The 21,793-nt window shown below is 40.7% G+C and overlaps 1 protein-coding gene across 1 annotated transcript in view; it reads right to left on the bottom strand.

Moving 5' to 3' along the window:
* Positions 1-21,793, bottom strand: part of LOC136864376 (uncharacterized) — a 444,399-nt gene that overhangs the window by 123,655 nt on the left and 298,951 nt on the right. Inside the window, exon 4 of the mRNA XM_067141298.2 lies at positions 1,475-1,657. Within this exon, the coding sequence (XP_066997399.2) occupies positions 1,475-1,657 (183 nt within the window). The remainder of the gene's footprint in view (positions 1-1,474; positions 1,658-21,793) is intronic.

The following is a 21,793-nucleotide window of genomic DNA, read 5'->3' as shown; positions in this document are numbered from 1 at the left end:
TTGGAAACAAATAAACATCTCAACTCTTTCCCATCAACTTCATTCTGTTCATACTTGTTTCAGATGAGCTGTGTTCTAGAAGATTCTTCAAGTGCTGGTATTTTAAGTGCTTCTTCAATGATCTGTACTGGAAACAAATGAAAATCTCAACACTTTCCTATCAACATCATTTTGTTCACACTTGTTTCAGTTGAGCTGAGTTCTAGAAGATTCTTCTAGTGTTGATATTTTAGTGTATCACCTGGTCTTCTCTGAGGTGCAGTCTTCCAATTGTTGGAGGAAAGCTGAGAGCTTGCACAGGACATGTGATTATGATGAGTGTTTTTAAAATATTTACTTGTCTTGAATTTCATGCTTGCTTCATATTTATTTATTTATTTATTTATTTATTTATTTATTTATTTATTTATTTATTTATTTATTTATTTATTTATGTCTTGCCATTACTTTGATTTTGACTGATGATGGTCTCTGGTAAGACCGAAACTAGTTTCAACAAATACATGTAACTTTTTTAAGGTTACAACAAACAGTATTGAATAGGTGGAAACCTTTAGCTTTTGTTTTACACTCTATGCTATGGCTCTCGAGTACAGCCCACATAAACACAGACCTACCAGGGACTTGATATGTATGGATTTCTTACACTGAAACTGTTTTGTTACAAATTAAACACACTTCTTTGTTCTTTACTTCAGTTTGTCCATTTCATTTAAAATGACCTGCCGTCATATGGAAAGTTTCTTTTCTTTTCTTTTCTTTTCTTTTCTTTTCTTTTCTTTTCTTTTCTTTTCTTTTCTTTTCTTTTCTTTTCTTTTCTTTTCTTTTCTTTTCTTTTCTTTTCTTCTTTTTTCTTTTCTTTCACTTAGGCTTATAAGCCCTAATCACCATTTATACTCCACTTTAAAATGTAAGAAGATTACCGTGCGATCACTAATTCAGGAAGTGTGTTTGTCAGGTATCATAAATAAGCCTTGTTCTCAGGCTGCCAGAACAGATGGGGTTTCTTATTCCTATACAGTAGAAGTATGTAAAAGCTTACAAACATATATGCTGGAAATAGTTCATTATTATTTTTGAAAAAGTGTCCTGCTCTTGTAAGTTCATCTTATTCCAAACAAAATTGTTAAAAATGGTTAAAAATCAGTTAAATTAATGAAATAATTTACGCAATACATTTTAGGAACCTGTATTTTGTCAAATTTTCAATTCTAGAGAGACCTCTCCTTTTATGTGATAAAAGAGTGAATATGATCATAAATAATTTCCAGTTCCTGTTCGTTAGTTCTAGTTTCTTATCATATTCATCCCAGCAGCAAGTTCAAATTTTAAAACACTTATAACTTACAATAACCCACATTTTTCAAAAACGAAAATAGAGTTCTTGTAGTAGGAAGAAACATGACAAGGTTTATCAAAGTGATTAATATAAGAAACTTTTAGGTCACAAGTTTTCTGAAAACAAAATACAAACCATAATTGTGGAAATTGCAGTCTCGGAAGCGTAAGTTAAGTGCAGAATCAGATGGACAGTTATCCATCTCTGAAACAGCTTCAGAACATTCGAGCGTGTCAGCAGATTGATAAGAAAAGCGGAAACGTCCATTGATGGGACAGAACTCCTCACGAATCGGATCACCATTTGCATCCTTTATTTCTGTAACAAAAAATTGCATTGAATGCTTGGATTCTCATTTAAAATTCTGAGCATAAGAATACTGTGTAGGAGGTATGCTGTAATGGAGGTTATTGGGGATTTAATTGAGACTATGGAGTGGGTATGTGGGAAACTGGGAGTGAGATTTCTAGATCCTAATCGGTGGGTAGGAGATAGGGATCTGCACTCAGATGGCCTTCACATAAAACGGCAGTGGTACATATAAGGGAAACAGGGTGGGCCTAGGGAGCAGTATTAAGGGAACAGGCAACTGGAAATCAAGTAGGGATGACATAAAAATGTTAGTGCTCAACTGTAAAAGTATTGTAAAGAAAGGAATAGAATTAAGTAATTTAATAGATATATACTTACCAGATATTGTAATAGGAGTTGAATCATGGCTGAGAAATGATATAATGGATGCAGAAATTTTCCCACGGAACTGGAGGGTGTATCATAGAGATAGGATAGGAATGGTAGGAGAAGGAGTATTAATTTTGGTGAAAGAAGAATGTGTAAGCTACGAAAAAGTTAAAGATGACAAACACGAAATTCTAGGGTTAAAGCTCATATCTAGAGATAATAGGCAACTTGATGTCTTTGGAGTGTACAGACCAGGAAAGGGTAGCATAGATGCTGATTCAGAATTATTTGATAAGATAATCAGCTATGTGGGAAACGATAAGGAAAGGAACGTGATTGTGGCGGGCGATCTCAATTCAGCAAATGTCAATTGGGAAGGAAATGCGAACGACAGGAAGCTTGACCAACAAATGGCAAATTAGTTAATATGGGAAGGGCATCTGATTCAGAAACTGATGGAACCAACTAGAGGGAAGAATATTCTGGATGTGGTGCTGGTAAAACCAGATGAGCTCTATAGAGAAACCGAAGTAACAGATGGTATTAGTGATCACGAAGCTGTTTTTGCGGTAGTTATAAATAAATGTGAAAGAAAGGAAGATATTAAAATCAGGACTATTGGGCAGTACCATATGGCTGGTAAAACAGGCATGAGGGAGTTTTTAATAAGTAACTATGATCGGTGGAAAACGGTAAATAAAAATGTAATAAACAGGCTCTGGGATGGGTTTAAAGCAATTGTTAAGGAATGTGAAAATAGGTTTGTACCTTTAAAGGTGGTAAGGAATGGCAACGATCCACTATATTGTAACAGAGAAGTAAAGAGACTAAGAAGGAGGTGCAGGTTGGAAAGAAATAGTTACAAATGGCTGTAGAAGTAAGGAGAATTTGAAGGAACTTACTAGGAAATTAAATCTAGCAAAGAAGTCAGCTAAGGATAACATGATGGCAAGCATAATTGGCGGTCGTACAAATTTTAGTGAAAATGGAAGAGTATGTATAGGTACTTTAAGGCAGAAACAGGTTCCAAGAAGGATATTCCAGGAACCATTAATGAACAAGGGGAGAGTGTATGCGAGGATCTTCAAAAGGCAGAAGTCAGCAGTATGTGAAGATTGTTGGTTACAAGGATAATGTCCAGACGGAGGAGGCGACTAATACTAAAGAAGTATCAAAATTTACCTATGACAGCAATGACATTTACAGTAAGATACAAAAGATGAAAACTGGGAAAGCTGCTGGAATTGATAAGGTTTCGGGGGATATACTAAAGACAATGGGTTGGGATATAGTACCCTATCTGAAGTACTTATCTGATTATTGTTTGCATGAAGGAACTATACCAAATGAATGGAGAGTTGCTACAGTAGCCCCTGTGTATAAAGGAAAGGGTGATAGATATAAAGCTGAAAATTACAGGCCAGTCAGTTTGACATGCATTGCATTTAAGCTTTGTAAACATTCTTTCTGATTATATAAGACATGTTTGCAAAATTAATAACTGGTGTGATAGAAGGCAGTTTGGGTTTAGGAAAGTTTATTTCACTGAAGCTCAACTTGTAGGATTCCAGCAAGATACAGCAGATATCCTGGGTTCAGAAGGTCAATTGGATTGTATCGCGATTGACCTGTCTATGGCATTTGATAGGGTTGATCATGGGAGACTACTGGCAAAAATGAGTGCAACTGGACTCGACAAAAGAATGACTGAATGGGTGGCTCTGTTTCTAGAAAATAGAACTTGAGAATTAGAGTAGGCGAAGCTTTATCTGTCCCTGTAATAATTAAGAGGGGTATTCCTCAAGGCAGTATTATTGGACCTTTATGTTTTCTTATATATATCAATGATATGTGTAAAGAAGTGGAAACAGAGATAAGGCTTCTTGCAGATGATGTTATTCTGTACAAAGTAATAATTAAGTTACAAGATTGTGAGCAACTGCAAAATGACCTCGATAATGTTGTGGGATGGACAGTAGGCAATGGTATGAAGATAAATGGGGTTAAGAGTCAGATTGTGAGTTTCGCAAATAGGGAAAGTCCTCTCAGTTTTAATTACTGCGTTGATGGGGTGAAAGTTCCCTTTGAGGATCATTGTAAATATCTAGGTATTAATGTAAGGAAAGATCTTCATTGGGCTAATCACATAAATATGATTGTAAATAAAGGGTACAAATCTCTGCACATGGTTATGAGGGTATTTAGGGGTTGTAGTAAGGATGTAAAGGAGAGGGCATATAAGTTTCTGGTAAGACCCCAACTAGAGTATGGTTCCAGTGTATGGGACCCTCATCAGGATTACTTGATTCAAGAACTGGGGAAATCCAAAGAAAAGCAGCTCGATTTGTTCTGGGTGATTTCCGACAAAAGAGTAGTGTTACAAAAATGTTGCAAAGTTTGGGCTGGGAAGACTTGGGAGAAAGGAGATGATCTGCTCAACTAAGGGGTATGTTAAATGTTATAAATCTCATAATGATAGCCGAATTGGAGTACAGAATGTAAAATGTTTCAAACAAATTTATTAAAAACCACCATTCCAATACTAACACTAAAGAAGTATTAAAATTTACCTATGACAGCAATGACATTTACAGTAAGATCCAAAGTATTAGTATTGGAATGGTGGTTTTTAATAAATTTGTTTGAAACTTTTTTCATAAGGGGGTTATTGCCCGAGCTGTCTGTGAAGAGGTGGCCTGGGGGGACATCAGTAGACGAATAAGTTTTAGTGGTCTCTTTAAAAGTAGGAAAGATCACAATATCAAGATAATGTTGGAATTCAAGAGGACAAATTGGGGCAAATATTCGTTTATAGGAAGGGGAGTTAGGGATTGGAATAACTTACCAAGGAGATGTTCAATAAATTTCCAATTTCTTCGCAATCATTTAAGAAAAGGCTAGGAAAACAACAGATAGGGAATCTGCCACCTTGGAGACTGCCCTAAATGCAGATCAGTAGTGACTGATTGATTGATTGATTGATTGATTGATTGATTGATTGATTGATTGATTGATTGATTGATTGATTGATTGATTGATTGATTGATTGATTGATTGATTGATTGATTGATTGATTGATTGATTGACTGAAGCCTCATTACTACCACAGTCTATTCAACAGGGGTTGAAACAGGAAATTTTGTGAATCTGAGTGGTTACTCCCATGACTCACCAGCTCTTTAAACTCATTTTTTAAATCAGTAGATCAGAAACACATCTAGATCAAATGTCCACAACAAATATAATTGTTTATTAAACTAGCCGATGTAAATTCATCGTTGACAGGTTAGTTTTTGTAATAGCAGGCAGCAGTGCCACCTAACAACGAAAAATGGCAGCAGAAGAGACAGAGAACATAATAACAATAGTCAGTGTGGTGTTGATAATTTAGGAGGCTCAAGACATTATAAGCCATCACCTTCTTATCCTCTTCTTCTGTCTCGGCAAAAAGTGGCGAGTCATCGCCCCGCAGATAGCCGACTGACGACCCTCCTGGGGTGAGCCTCCTTTATATGGGATTGAGGCTCGCGTGTACTGAATTCAGCACATCCCGGGAGGGAGCGTCCGTCAGGTTCTCAGCGGAAGCGATGGGCCGCCGCGAGAGTGTTAACCCTCTCTATGCACACAGCCTTATTAAAGATATATACTGATCCAATACAAAAGGAGTGGCAGGGAGGAAAGCTCTGCGCCCACTACTGAGAGTGTAACGGGCGACGGAGCTGTTGATATACGAAATCACAGAATTGCACTGCACAAAGTCCGTATTGTTCAAGAAGTGATGCACCGCTAAGATCGCTGCAGCGGTCTCCGCAACGTTGATCCGAGCAGGCTCCTGGAATGCATGAGCCCATGCTTGGTGGTACTTCGGCACCACGACAGCAATGGACCAGGGGGTGGCATCCGAGAAGATCTCCACCTGGTGGCATCCTGGAAGCATCTGTCTGGGTGTGGTGAAGAAATCTGGGGTAAGTAGACAACGGGCCAAGAAGAATTTGCTTTCAAGAATATGGCACAAGGGAGATGGCACGTTGCTGGGTGGCATGGTGCATGCTGATTTCCTGGCTGGCGATACTGATAGTGATGCCGAGGTAAGTGAGAATGGGCGTCGGGTGCAGGACCGGCTTGGAGTAGTTGATGGTAATGCCAAGAATCACTGTGAGGTACAACTCAATGTCATGCATCATGTGGTCAGAAAGGTCAGGACTATGAATTAGCCAGTCGTTCAGATAGGGAATCATCTGGACAACAAACTCCTGGGTCAGAAGTTCCTGCATGGTTGTGGCCCAGCATTGCATGATGGATGGGGTCAGGCTATGCCCCATTGGCAGGTAGGTCGAACGGTGTTGTACACCACGGTAGAGGATACCATATGGGTGTCGGGTCCATTGGGAAATAGGGATATGATAAAAGACTGACCAAAGGTCAAGCTTGCAAGCAAGTAGGTGCAAAGGAATTGAAGCTAAGGCCTGTGATAGACCACGGAATGGGAAGTGAGGATGATTAATACAGGGGGTCCAAGCACTCAGGTCTTAGATGACCCGCGCTGCCCCTGTTTCCTGAATAATATTTCCACGTCAACAATACTTGCCGTTGATGCACTTGGCAATAAAACTCTAAATTCGTATGTTATTATAGCTTGCACGGTATAAATGTGTTGGTTATAAAAGGTTGGAAATCAGATTTTCTATAATTTTATGAAGCAGAGGCGATTGAGTCATAGAAGGGGGGTGGGGGAGACACAAAAATATATAGAAAACAAAAAGTACCGGAGATTTGGGGAGTATAGTGGGGATAGACAATAAAATTGAAACAAAACAGCTATGAAAAGGTACGTTTTTGATGCTCTGAGCGAATTTCGAGAGAGAATTAAAGGTTGACAGTCTACCAACTTAACTATGGTAATGATTTTTTTTTGGGGGGGGGGGGGGATTTCGATTCAACACTACAACGAAACATTCACCAAAGGAACAATTACACATGTGAGCAAGTAAGGTTTTGTGCCATTAGGCTTACATAATTGCTCTTCTGCACGCTGCTGGTTCGGATGGCATTTTGTGTGTATTTCTGCTAATGTTTCTTTTAATATTTAAAGAAATTAAAGGAAAGATTTAGGTAATATGCAACAGGGTTTTATAAACTGTTTTTTTTAATACCTAATTCCTAGATTTAGGTGGCTTAATGGCTAAAACGGAATAAAAATTTAATTTTATCTCCACAAAAATCGCCTCTACTGATTTTATGTACAATATTATATATGAGTAATATGTCCTGAGTGTCCGGCTCCATGGCTAAATAGTTAGCGTGCTGGCCATTGGTCACAGGAGTCCCGGGTTCGATTCCCGGTGGGTTCGGGAATTTTTAACCATAATTGGTTAATTTTGCTGACACAGGTGCTGGGCGTATGTGTCATCTTCATCATCACTTCATCCCCATCACGACACGAAGGTCGCCTACGGGAGTCAAAACAAAAGAAGTGCATCTGACGAGCCGAACATGTCCTCGGACACTCCCGGCACAAAAAGCCATACGCCATTTAATTTCCCGAGTATATAAAAGTTTATGAAAAATGTAAAAATAGTGAATACCTATTGTACCTTATTATTTCTCTTGTAGTAAAGCACATGAAATATAAAAGCCCGGGAAATTAATATTTTGCACAACGTTTATAACTAACAGTTATTCAATACAGCTAATATTAACGGAGAAATTTGACATTTCCTGTTTCGGCCCCCCTTAAATACTGCTACGCCACTGCATACTACTCAAGATATAAGATATAATCTTAGCTAGTGTACATCCTGGTTATCCTTGAGCTTAAATGACAAGTTTCGAGCAAATAGTTTAAGATGTGTCCCCATAATGTGATAATCAATCAATCAATCAATCAATCAATCAAGCAATCAATCAATCAATCAATCAATCAATCAATCAATCAATCAATCAATCAATCAATCAATCAATCAATCAATCAATCAATCAATCAATCAAAAATATAACTGAACCTACTTTTGACTTATATGTATAGCTTCTACCAGTAGTTTAAAGACACCTGCACTTATAACAAGCATACTTCCTGTCTGTTAACTTTAATCATAAGCAATACCATTGTTATGTGAAATGTGTTTGCCTGCTGCCATTTCTTGATGGATACAGTACTTTTGTATCCATCTCTTGGCACAGGCCAGAGTAAAGTGTAGCTTTCACTGAAGTCGCAGTCTCATCCATGGCTGTGACAATATGGAAGCTGCTGGGGTATGGGTGGTGCTGAGTAATGGCATTCAGAGCACGACTAGTGCATGTGAGTGTTATGAAAGGTGTTGCTCATAGGGTCAGTTGTGCTGCAATAGCACTTTCTGACCCAGTGAGGAAAGCAATGGCAAACTACCTCACTCCTCGTCTTGCCTAGTACGCCTCATTTTGGTGCTGCCATTGGTTTTTGTGGTTTCCTTATAACCGCATAACCTTTGGTGGTGCTATTTGAGGATCCAACCAGTCTCTGGGCTGATGACCTAACAGACAGACAGTGAAATGTGTAATTGCTGTTCACAGGTGCATTTGGTTGTACTGTGATTGTTATGAAGTACTACACATTGCTGCACTACGCACTTCTCTGGCCGCTTTGTCTCTTAGCTAGTCCGTTACAAACATGCTCAAATGAAGCTGATATTTCTTCCTTGTTTCTTTTTACTGATTTTACAGTTATTTCTAATGTGATGATCATTTCTCCTCATACACATATGGTAAAATATTTCATCAAGTCCACTGCACACATCTCCGCAAACAATAAAAGAACGCGATTTTTCTAATTTTTTAACATGAAAAAACTCGGTAACTACTGAACAGTCCGCCTCTGTGGTGTAGTGGTTAGTGTGATTAACTGCCACCCCCGGACGCCCGGATTCGATTCCTGGCTATGCCACGTAATTTGAAAAGTGGTACGAGAGCTGGAACGGGGTCCACTCAGCCTCGAGAGGTCAACTGAGTAAGGGTGGGTTCGATTCCCACCTCAGCCACCCTGAAAGTGATTTTCCGTGGTTTCCCAATTCTCCTCCTGGCAAATGTCGGGATGGTACCTAACTTAAGGCCACGGCCGCTTCCTTCCCTCTTCTTTGTCTATCCCTTCCAATCTTCCCATCCCCCACCAAGGCCCCTGTTCAACATAGCAGGTGAGGCCGGCTGGGCGAGGTACTGGCCATCCTCCCCAGTTGTATCCCCCGACCCAATGTCTCACGCTCCAATAGAAGGTTGTCGTGATTTTGTTAATCGCAAGGGCTGGCTGTCTTATAATATGATTACAGTTGCTGATCATTTATATTTATATTTATATTTGTTATTCCGACAGAACTTTGATGGTGATGATTTCGTCAGAACAAACATGGAGTGTGTGCGTTTTCAATACGATCTCAGTACGATCCGCGTTTACATGGAACTCAATTCGAACCGAGTACGATACGATCCCAGATTTTGCCGTATCGACCTTGAGACCGAGTCCGAACTGGGCCCCCGTTTACATGGCGTTTTCAGTACGGGAAGTGTACTCAGATCGATCTGAATCCTGCATGTAAACGTACTAATTGATGAGCATAGCGGAGCACGCTTTTTGCCACACAGGTAAGATTTCGCTACAGTGATTCTCTCGCAGACGGTGGCGCCGCCGCTTTTTTTACTGTATCATTTACTAACTCTAGGGTATTTAGGGTTTGTAGCAAGGATGTAAATGAGAGGGCGTATAAGTCTCTGATAAGACCCCAATTGCAGTATGGTTCCAGGATTACCCGATACGAGAATTGGAGGGGATCTAAAGGAAAGCGGCACGGTCTGTTGACAGTGGTTTCCGACAAGAGAGTAGTGTTACGAAAATGTTGCAAACTTTGGGATGGGAAGACTTGGTAGTAAGGAGACGAGATGCTCGACTAAACGGTATGTTACGAGATGTCAGTGGAAAGATGGCGTGCAATTACATTAATAGATGAATATGCTTAAGTGGATCTTTTAAAAGTAGGAAAAGATAATCATATGGAGATACATTTGGAACTCAAGAGGGAAAATTAGGACAAATATTCATTTATAGGACGAGGAATAAGGTAGTGAAATAATTTATCAAGGGAAATGCTCGATAAATGTCCAAGTTCTTTGAAAACATTTAAGAGGCTAGGTAAACAACTGATAGGGAATCTACCCCCCTGGATAACAGTCCTAAATGCAGTTAATTGATTTTTGACTGAATCGTGTAGCAAACGTATAATCAAATCAATCACTACTGATCTGCATTTAGGGCAGTCGCCCAGGTGGCAGATTCCCTATCTGTTGTTTTCTTAGCCTTTTCTTAAATGATTGCAAAGAAATTGGAAATTTATTGAACATCTCCCTTGGTAAGTTATTCCAATCTCTAACTCCCCTTCCTATAAACGAATATTTGCCCCAATTTGTCCTCTTGAATTCCAACTTCATCTTCATATTATGATCTTTCCTACTTTTAAAGACACCATCCAAACGTATTCGTCTACTGATGTCCTCCCACGCCATCTCTCTACTGACAGCTCGGAACATACCACTCAGTCGAGCAGCTCGTCTCCTTTCTCGCAAGTCTTCCCAGCCCAAACTTTGCAACATTTTTATAACGCTACTCTTTTGTCGGAAATCGCCCAGAACAAATCGAGCTGCTTTTCTTTGGATTTTTTCCAGTTCCTGAATCAAGTAATCCTGGTGAGGGTCCCATACACTGGAACCATACTCTAGTTGGGGTCTTACCAGAAACTTATATGCCCTCTCCTTTACATCCTTACTGCAACCCCTAAATACTCTCATAACCATGTGCAGAGATCTCTACCCTTTATTTACTATCATATTTATGTGATTACCCCAATGAAGATCTTTCCTTATACTAATACCTAGGTATTTACAATGATCCCCAAAGGGAACTTTCACCCCATCAACGCAGGAATTAAAAGTGACAGGACTTTTTCTATTTGTGAAACTCACAACCTGACTTTTATCCCCGTTTATCTTCATACCATTGCCTACTGTCCATCCCACATCGAGGTCATTTTGCAGTTGCTCACAATCTTGTAACTTATTTATTACTCTGTACAGAATAACACCATCTGCAAAACGCCTTTCAAGTAATAGCTCTTGTACTGTTTACGCTTTACGAAAATAATATAGACTGGCGCAACAATAAGAGATTGTATGAGGAGACTACTGAGAGAAGCACTATACCATTGGTTTATCATTTCTTCTTTCCTTACCTCTTTTTACATTTATTATTTTTGCATTAACATTTTTTGCAAAGGATATCTTATGCGATTTTGTTAACATATTTCCTATTTTTCTTACTCTCTCAAATATAATAATTCCATATTCAAGAAAATAACGATGTTATCAGCCAAAGAGTAGTTGATAATGCTAGTGGCAAATTTGATTGTTGTTTTAAGGGGCCTAACATCTAGACCATCAACCTGTGGAAAATTTAACTTCACATTTGGTTGGTGACTATATTATACATTTTCAAGAATAAAAGGCAATGTTCCATTGAATGAAAACGTACAACAATATATGATAATATATAAATGATATTATTTATTTATTTATTTATTTATTTATTTATTTATTTATTTATTTATTTATTTATTTATTTATTTATTATTTATTTACAGGTATCAATATTATTTCTATTCTGCAACACTGAAAAGCCAATGTGATTTGTACCAAACACATTGTTACATATGAAGTTCGATTAAGCCAACCCGGCTCCTTGGCTGAATAGTCAGCGAGTGATCTTCGGTTCAGAAGGCCCTGGGTTCTATTCCCGACCGGGTCGGGGATTTTAACTGTGTATAGTTAATTCTTTCAGCTCGGAGGCTGGACGTTTGTTTGTCTTAATGCACATTTCTATTTATATACATCACACTACAAACCACCACAGAAACGCGCAACAGTGAATACATCCCTCCACATAGGGTTGGTATCAGTAAAGGCATCATCCCGAAAAACTGGGCTTAGCCACGTATAGTGTAGACTCCAAGAACTGTAATTCGGAATAGGCCAAGAGAAGTCAGGTATGAAATCATCGAAAAATTCACATACTTTAAAAACAACGTCCTGTAGACAAACCAGGTCGTTTGCTTCCAACTGACAATCACTGGAGAATGTCGTCCACTACGAAGTAAAAACTTCAGTCGGTTGTTCTGCTGTGTGCTTAGGTTACGTTAACTGATAATACAGTAAATATATTCACATCTCAAGTCACAAATGGTGTTAGGATTGTCTTGAAAAACACCCAGAAACTTCTACTTAATGTCCATGCATCATGATGCTCCTAGAAAAGGAAGTTTTCTCCTAAGAAAGTGTGTTAAACATATGTTCCTTGCAAAATCATATTTAAATAGCTTATGTGATTTTATTTGGTGATAAATTTTCGAGTCCGCCTCCGTAGTGTAGTGGTTAGTGTGATTAGCTACCACCCCCGGAGGCCCGGGTTCGATTCCCGGCTCTGCCACGAAATTTGAAAAGTGGTACGACGGCTGGAACAGGGTCCACTCAGCCTCGGGAGGTCAACTGAGTAGAGGTGGGTTCGATTCCCACCTCAGTCATCCTGGCACCGAGCTCGATAGCTGCAGTCGCTTAAGTGCGGCCAGTATCCAGTATTCGGGAGATAGTAGGTTCGAACCCCACTGTCGGCAGCCCTAAAAATGGTTTTCCGTGGTTTCCCATTTTCACACCAGGCAAATGCTGGGGCTGTACCTTAATTAAGGCCACGGCCGCTTCCTTTCCACTCCTAGCCCTTTCCTGTCCCATCGTCGCCGTAAGACCTATCTGTGATGGTGCGACGTAAAACAACTAGACATCCTGGCAGTGGTTTCCCACTTCTCCAGGCAAATGCCGACATGGTACCTAACTTAAGGCCACGGCAACTTCCTTCCCTCTTCCTTGTCTATCCCTTCCAATCTTCCCAACCCCCCCGCAAGGCCCCTGTTCAGCATAGCAGGTGAGGCCGCCTGGGCGAGGTACTGGTCATCCTCCACAGTTGTATCTCCCGACCCAGAGTCTGAAGCTCTAGGACACTGCCCTTGAGGCGGTAGAAGTGGGATCCCTCGCTGAGTCCGAGGGAAAAATCGACCCTGGAGGGTTAGCAGATAAAGAAGAAGAAGATAAATTCTCAAATGTAGATGAAGGTCCAGAATAGGTATCTTCCCAATAATAATAATAATAATAATAATAATAATAATAATAATTTACAATGTAAAGAAGAAGGCGTAAGCTGCTGCAAAAGAAGCGATCCATTCACCACCTAAACTTACAAACGTACCTGCTAGGGATATTTGCTGTCAGCTACGTCACACATCTTGGCTACCTATGCGATCTCCCAACAAGATGAGAGCAATTAAGACAATTGCCGTATGGAGGTCCTCTTTCCGGCCTTCGTGGAGAGAAGCCATAGTTTTGTGTAGGCTCAGGATAGGTCATGGACCATCCACGCACTCTTCTCTTAAAGAGCGGAAGAACACCCCCCTCCCCCCCCCCCCCCCCCCCGCTCCGAGTGGGTTCTTATGGTGCCGAATTCACCGCGACTCACATACTCACAGAGTGCGCCTATCTGGCCCAAGGCAGAACCTCGGCCTGTGGGAGACACTCGAACTCATACTAGCCGATGACGAGAATACTGCTGATCACGTCATTTGTTTTATGTGTGAGAGTGAATTTCTAGTGATGTGTTTTGGTGTGCCCTTTTCGCCTTAGTAAAATATTTTTTGTTTTATTTTTAATTCATTTTGAAATTCTCCCGTTGAAAGTTTTTTATATATTTTTCCATTTAATTTGTTTAGAGGGGATGATTACCTACTTATACTTCTCTTAAAACAAACGCCACTACCATAGCTGGCTGTATTGATGTAATAATAATAATAATAATAATAATAATAATAATAATAATAATAATAATAATAATAATAATAATCATCATCATCATCATAATAATAATCATCCTAGCCTTTTCCCGATTACATGGGGTCGCACTACATGTGGATTTGGCCCAGCTTTTACAGCTGAATGACCTTCCTGTTGCGAACCTTATCTGGAGGAATGAATTTGGTATTGCGTTTCTCTGAAGTGATTAGTAGTGTGACGTTCTGTCTGTGTATGAAGTGGCGTGTATTAGGACGAACATAAGGTCAGTCCCCAAGCCAGAAGAACTAATAGTTGCAGCTAAAATCTCCGGCCCGGCCGGCAATCGTACCTGGGACCCTCTGAACCGAAGGCCACTACACTGACCATTTAGTTATTATTATTATTATTATTATTATTATTATTATTACACAGCCTGTATCACATGTTTTATGTTTGTTATCTTGAGCAGATCAGCCTTGAGGGATATGTCACTGCCCTTGTTACGATCCAGGGGAAACTGGGAGGGATATTTGGAGGACGCCGGAAACGGAAGTCCGACAATAGGGCACCAGGACACGTGGCACTTAGTGAAGCCTAACCGTATCAAAGGACAGCCCCCTTTCTCTACAGTGTTTTGGTTGAGGCACTGTGTACAATCGTCGGAGGCTCGTAGAGAAGCCATTGAGGAACATTTACAAGAATCATATTTCTCAACCATGAGCTTGACTAAATAATTGGCAACATAAAAATTTCTTGACCACTTCCGTACTGAAGTAAAGTCCGCATCTCATTCATATTTGAAGCAATACACTTATATCAATCTTTCTCCCGAATACATTCCGGTTCATATCGGTATGTTGTAAACGTGCAAAGGAAATCACAATATTCCACTCCCCATCCATGGCAAAGCACGAAAAATGCTGATAAATACCGACCGAGCTCGATAGCTGGAGTCGCTTAAAGTGCGGCCAATATCCAGTATTCGGGAGATAATGGGTTCGATCTCCAGTTCAGAAGATGGTTTTCAGTGGTTTCCCATTTTCACACCAGGCAAATGCTGGGACTGTACCTTAATTAAGGGCACGACTGCTTACTTCCCACTCCTAGCCTTTTCCTCTCCCAACTTCGCCATAAGACCTATCTGTGTCGGTGCGACGTAAAGCAAATAATAATAATAATAATAATAATAATAATAATAATAATAATAATAATAATAATAATAATTACGGGCAATCCCTAGTGCTAACAGTTCTGCAAGTCAAAGAAGTAAATAAACTAGTATCGATCACTTACTGTATCTTTCTGGAAATAACTTCAGTAAAGTCTTGTCGTGTAGATCCAAGCTTGTGTATAGGAGATGGTAGGTTCGAACCCCACCGTCGGCAGACCCTGAAGATAGTTATCCATTGTTTCCTATTTTCATACAGGAAATATGCCGGCCTATAACGAATGAAAACCACCGCTGCTACCTTCCCATTCCCAGACCTTTCCTAATGCATTGCCGCCAAAACCCTATATAAGTTAATACGACGTTTAACACATAGGAACCGTGCAAGTGGCCATGCGGTTAGGGTCGCGGAGATGTGACCTTGCATTCGGGAGATAGTGGATTCAAACTCCACTGTCGAGAGCCCTGAAGATGGTTTTCCCATTTCCACACCAGGCAAATGCTAGGTCTGTGTTTTAATTAAGCCACGGCCGCTTCCTTTCCACTCCAAGCTCTTTCCTATCCCATCGTTGCCAAAAGACTTGTCTGAGTAGGTGCGACGTAAAAATCTGGAAGCAAAAAATTGAAGTGGGGCAGGGGAACAAAATATATTTTTTTGCTAGCTGCTTTACGTCGCACCGACAAAGATAGGTCTTATGGCGACGATGGGACAGGAAAGGCCTAGGCATAGGAAGGAAGCGGCCGTGGCCTTAATTAAGGTACAGCCCCCAGCATTTGACTGGTGTGAAAATGGGAAACCACGGGAAACCACCTTCAGGACTGCCGACAGTGGGGTTCGAACCCACTATCTCCCGGATGCAACCTCACAGCTGCGCGCCGCTAACCGCACGGCCAACTCGCCCGGTAACAAAAGGATTATTAGTCCCCAATGAATTGGCATCGGGTTTATTTAAGCCCCTGAGGGCATGGTTTGAGGTGTACCCCAGGATATCGAATGAGTTGATCCAAGGCATTGATCACATCTCATATAGGCCATTTAGATCATGAGGAGGGACGATAACAACCTTAGAGAAAAATTGAACACGCCACACTTTAACCACAAAGTAATCACTAGGGAACGGATGTTCAGCTTATTATACAAAGACAGTAATCACTGCCCTGCTTCATGGCTTTATGGTTAGCGTGCTGGTCTTTGGTGCAGGTAGTCCCTGGTTCAATTCCCGGCTGGATCGGGGATTTTAACCTTAATTGGTTCATTCCGATGGCTCGGGGGCTGTGTGTGTGTGTGTGTGTGCCGTGTTCATCATAGGTCGGGCCCCATCCTCATAGACGCGCAGGTCGCCTATACGGCGTCAACTCGAAAGACCTGTACCAGGCCTCTTCCGAGGCCACGCGCCATTAATTAAGTAATGGAAGGAAGGAGCGAGCGTTGAACAAATTGTCTGGAGTGCTGTCACGTCTTGTACACAATCCTTCGTTCGCACAAGCCATCGTACAAGTCAATAACCCAACAGTTCTTAAACCTGTCGGTACTTTCGGAACACAATAGCCTAATGGTGTGTGGCCTCCGAAGAGGTCTTTGAGTTGACACCGTATAGGCGACCTGTGCGTCCGTTGGGCACTACTTATGATGAATTCTAATGTTGAATACAGCGCGCACAAATTACCCGAGCCATTGGAATTAACCACTGATATTTAAAATAACCGACCCGGTCGGGAATCGAACCCAGGACCCCCTGGGCCAAATTCCATCACGCTAATCATTTAGCCATGGAGCCGGACCTTACGGGTTATTAAATTTAGGTTACTATTCGTGTTTCCTTCAGTCAATGGCCGTTTAAATTTTGAGGTGGCTTCCAAGTACAGTGCGGTGATATGATGGTGATACAATACCTATAACTTGGTGAAATTGACAACTATATTAGGTGCTTTCGACCTGCCTGGCTTAGGGGATCCCAGGTTATGAAACAGCAAGATTCATAATAAAACAGGCCTGTCATTTTACGTTTCCTTAAATAATTTAAAGGGGGCTGCCTGGCAGAGGCGGTAAAGGCGTGCTCGGTTCGCCCGGAAGGACGTGGGTTCGAATCCCCGTCAGGAAGTCGTAAAATATAAGAAACGAGATTTCCACTTCCGGAGGTGCATATGGTCCTGAGGTTCACTCTCTCTACCCCAAAAATGAGTACCAGGTTAATTCCAGGGGGCAAACGCGGCCGGGCGTAGAGCTAACCACTCTACCCCATCAAGTGCCGAGGTTACGGATAGTGGAAGCCTTTACCTTCCACCCCTCCAAGGGCCATCGTGGCCTGTACGGAGGAGACTTTGCTTTTTTGCTTTGCTTTTTTTAAAATAATGTAAAATGGGGTTATGGAAGTTTCACGAAATAAATTCAGAGAAATAGAACATTACACTTCAATGTTACTATCTATGGAATTGAACAAATAATCTCTTTTCAAAAATTGCATGCATCATTTCAAGATTAAAAAAGGTGACACTGAAGGGCACACAGGAGTACGCAGGAGACGAAGATCATGTCTTAAGAATATTCATGAGTAGACGGGCATAAAAAGAACTGAAGAACTACATCGTGTTGCTGAGTATCGAAGAGCCCTCTCCATATTGATCACAAACCTCCGGAAGCCTTTGCACTTAGAGGAAGAAGAAGAATATTTCAATAAAACAATCTACCGAAGTTCTCTATTGCTCGCCCAACCTCAGATCAACGGGAACTCTTGACTTTCTTTTTTTTTTTTTTTTTTTTCAAGTTGCTTTACGTCGCATCGTCACAGATACTGTAGGTCTAACGGCGAAGATCGGACAGGAATATTTTAGGAGTGTGAAAATGGGAAACCACGAAAAACCATCTTCAGGGTTGCCGACAGTGGGGTTCGAACCCACTATCTCCCGAATACTGGATACTTTGACTTTCTTAAATTCAGAACATGGATATTATAAATAAAATTTTAGGGGTTCCGCTGTCTGTAATGTCATTTTGCCAAATTTTGGTATATTCCTATTTATCCGATTTAGGTCAACCCGAGATCATATCAGTAGTTTTTAGCTTTCGTGTCTGTTTGTTCCACCATCACGGGTACATGGGTTTAGCAGATCTCAATCAAACTTCATATTTGGAGTCTACTCATCCAGGAGCAGGTTTCGATATGCACATCATTTAAACATCACTGAATAGACTGGTCATTTATAGGAAGATTAGAGGAGTTTCTTTTCAGTTTTCTCTTACACTATTGATTATATGTCGACCGAACTTCATATTTCAATACCTGCCGGCAAAAACGTTGTAATCCTCACTTTTCTAGAATGCTGAGTTTCCGTGCATAAACGATGTATGCGGTCAGAGTGAGGCATGTAGGAAGTTATGTTGGCAAACTTGAACGTTAAGCGCCTTTTTTTCTTTTGTTTAAATTTCGCCACGGGTCGTGCGGGTGCAGAAACGTTGTATCAATGGAAAAATTTGCATTTTGAGGGTTACAACCTTTTTTGCCGGCAGGCATTCATTTAGAGTCTACTCACTCAGGAGCATACTTCAGTGAGCATATCTTTTAAAAATCACCTAAGAGACTGGGGGTTTATAGGAAGAACAGAAGAGATTTTTACAATTTTCTTTCACACTATGGATTAGATCTCGACCGAACTTCATATTTTGAGTCTACTTATCCAGGAGCAGGTTCCAATATGCGTATCGTTTGAGAATCACTAAACAGACAGGGGGTTTATAGGAAGACCAGGAGAGATTTTTTTTCAATTTTCTCTTACATTATTGACTATATCTTTACCGAACTTCATATTTAGAGTCTAATCATCCAGGACCAGGTTTCAATATACATATAATTTAAAAATGACTGAATAGACTGGGGGTTTGTAGGAATAAAATAAGAGTTTTTATTTTTTACACTATTGATTATATCTCGATCAAACTTTATATTTAGAGTCTAACCGCCCAGGAGCAAGTTTTGATATGCATATCTTTTTTTTTTGCTAGTGGCTTTACGTCGCACCGACACAGATGGGACGATGGGATAGGAAAGGCCTAGGAGTTGGAAGGAAGCGGCTGTGGCCTTATTTAATGTACAGCCACAGCATTTGCCTGGTGTGAAAGTGAGAAACCACGGAAAACCATCCTTAGGGCTGCCGACAGTGGGATTCGAACCCACTATCTCCCGGATGCAAGCTCACAGCCGCGCGCCTCTAACCGCACGGCTAACTCGCCCGGTGCATATCATTTAAAAATCACTGAATAGAGTGGGGGTTTGTAGGTAGACCAGAAGAGGTTGGTTTTTTTTTATTTCCTCGTACACTATTAATTATTGAAACGCCTCTTCATTTTAAATAATTTTTGTTATGTACGTAGTTTTCCGCTTACTTCTCAAATGACGGAGTAAACTACTATTTTCTAAGGGGTTCATGCTCTGCAGCCAGTGACAGACACTCTTGCAGACTTGTAGTTATTAGAAGGATCCATAACAGGAGAAAATCAGAGGATACATCATATTTCTCTCGGCTTGAAAATTAACCCCACCTAATGTTACTGAACACTGAGGAAACATGAGGTAGAACTCTTCCTTTTCGTGTCTTTCTGACTACCCGTTTGTATATTCCTAAAAGTGGATAACTGGTGGACTTATTTCAACCAAATCTACTCACTCAGGATCGTGCATATGATGTCATGGTAATCACATGGAGTTGGTATTTATAGGAAGATTATTCTAAAATATTTTCGTTGATATTAGGTCTATCAAAAGACTGCATACAACAAACGTTTAAGAATATGTTGTTTCCGTTCCTTTATGCCATGTACGTATTTATCGTACGACGGATAATATCGCAGATGATTACGAAAAATTGGATTTTTAGTCCAAGTCCCGTGGGACATGTCGTGCGTGTCACTTCGAGGTGGGTCACGGGAAAAACTGAAGAGTCGTTTCACTCTTTTCGTTAGGGCAGATATTAGGGGAGGTATCATCAACGTCAGAGCGCCACACCAGTGGTCAGAGGTACAACATGCAACCTGAGAACCACGGAGAATTTCGCACAACTTCGGATCAGGAACTGTACCGTACAATTAATTCGGAAATCATTCTCATTCTTTCTCGAATTTGTTCATCTTCGTCGTATTTTCGTTACTGCCCCGCGCTGTCGTACGAAAATATAATTTTAACATATCGCATTAAACGTGTGAATAGAGGCATGTTATTTCGCATAAATTCCTGAAGGAAACATGTAATCCACTGCAAAGTCCCGTGTGAAAAAACGGGTACAAACGCTAGTTTATTTTAATCTTAGACGAAAACAAGTGGAAAATTGCGAAATGTTAGAAATGAATCTCACTTCATGAAATATCTGCTATAGAACCAGTACCCAGTTACTATGACACCTTCAACACAGCTGTAAAGAGATGCTCAAGGATGTCTATCCCCCGTGGCTGTCGAACATCTTATATCCCCGGGCTTACTTCAGATCAAGCCACACTACTTGCAGAATACAGCAACTTATTTGAAGAAAATCCTTTCAGTGAAGCAACCGTGGAAGCAGGGAACAAGCTTATTTCCTCTATTAGAGAGACCAAAAGGGATCAGTGGATACAAACTATTGAAGACTTGGACCTGAAAAGAGACAGTCATAAAGCTTGGAGACTTCTGAGACGTCTAAGCAATGATCCAACCAAGACCACCGCACAGCATAATATCACTGCTAACCAAATAGCACATCAGTTACTGCTGAACGGGAAGGCAACCTACAAATCACAAAAAACGAAACTGCAAAGAGAAGAGCATAAGGAGAGCGACGACCTAACATCATCACTCAGCATGGAAGAATTAGAGAAGGCTATCAAACAGAGTAAAAATGGAAAATCAGCTGGCTTGGATGATATACGAACTGAGCAAATTAAACACTTTGGCTTAATGACAAAGAAATGGATTCTCCAACTCTTCAATAACTGTTTGAGCAGAAACCAAATTCCAAAGATATGGCGGAAGAGCCGAGTGATTGCCTTGCTGAAACCTGGCAAAGAAGGGAATGATCCAAAGAATTTTAGACCAATTGCGCTACTATGTCACCTTTACAAACTGCTGGAAAGATTGATCTTAAATCGCCTATTACCTGTAATTGACCCATTACTTATACCTCAGCAATCTGGATTTCGTCCTGGTAAAAGCTGTACTGGACAGTTATTAAACCTCACACAGTTTATAGAAGATGGGTTTGAGGCTCGTAAGGTGACAGGAGTGGTATTTGTTGACTTATCAGCAGCGTACGACACTGTCAACCACCAGCTACTATTAGTAAAGGTCTACAATCTAACCAAGGACTTTAACCTAACAAGACTCATCGCCACTCTTTTGCAGAATCGCAGGTTCTTTGTTGATTTCCAAGAACAGCGTAGTCGATGGAGACTACAGAAAAACGGTCTTCCGCAAGTAAGTGTGCTGGCTCCAATTCTGTTCAATATATACACAAACGACCAACCCATAGCCCCCAATTGCAGTAGCTTCTTGTATGCTGATGACCTCGCTCTAGCCACTCAGAGAAGAGATTTTGAAACAGTGGAGATCACCCTCACGGATGCCCTTGATGATCTTTCTAGATATTACAGCACAAACCAGCTTAAACCGAACCCCTCAAAGACACAAGTGTGTGCTTTTCATCTGAGAAACAGGGAAGCTACTCGCAAGTTAAAGATAGTATGGTCAGGAGTCGAA

Source organism: Anabrus simplex, chromosome 2 (genome assembly GCF_040414725.1).
Source record: "Anabrus simplex isolate iqAnaSimp1 chromosome 2, ASM4041472v1, whole genome shotgun sequence".
Lineage (NCBI taxonomy): Eukaryota > Metazoa > Arthropoda > Insecta > Orthoptera > Tettigoniidae > Anabrus > Anabrus simplex.
This window is presented reverse-complemented; position numbering and strand designations above follow the sequence as displayed.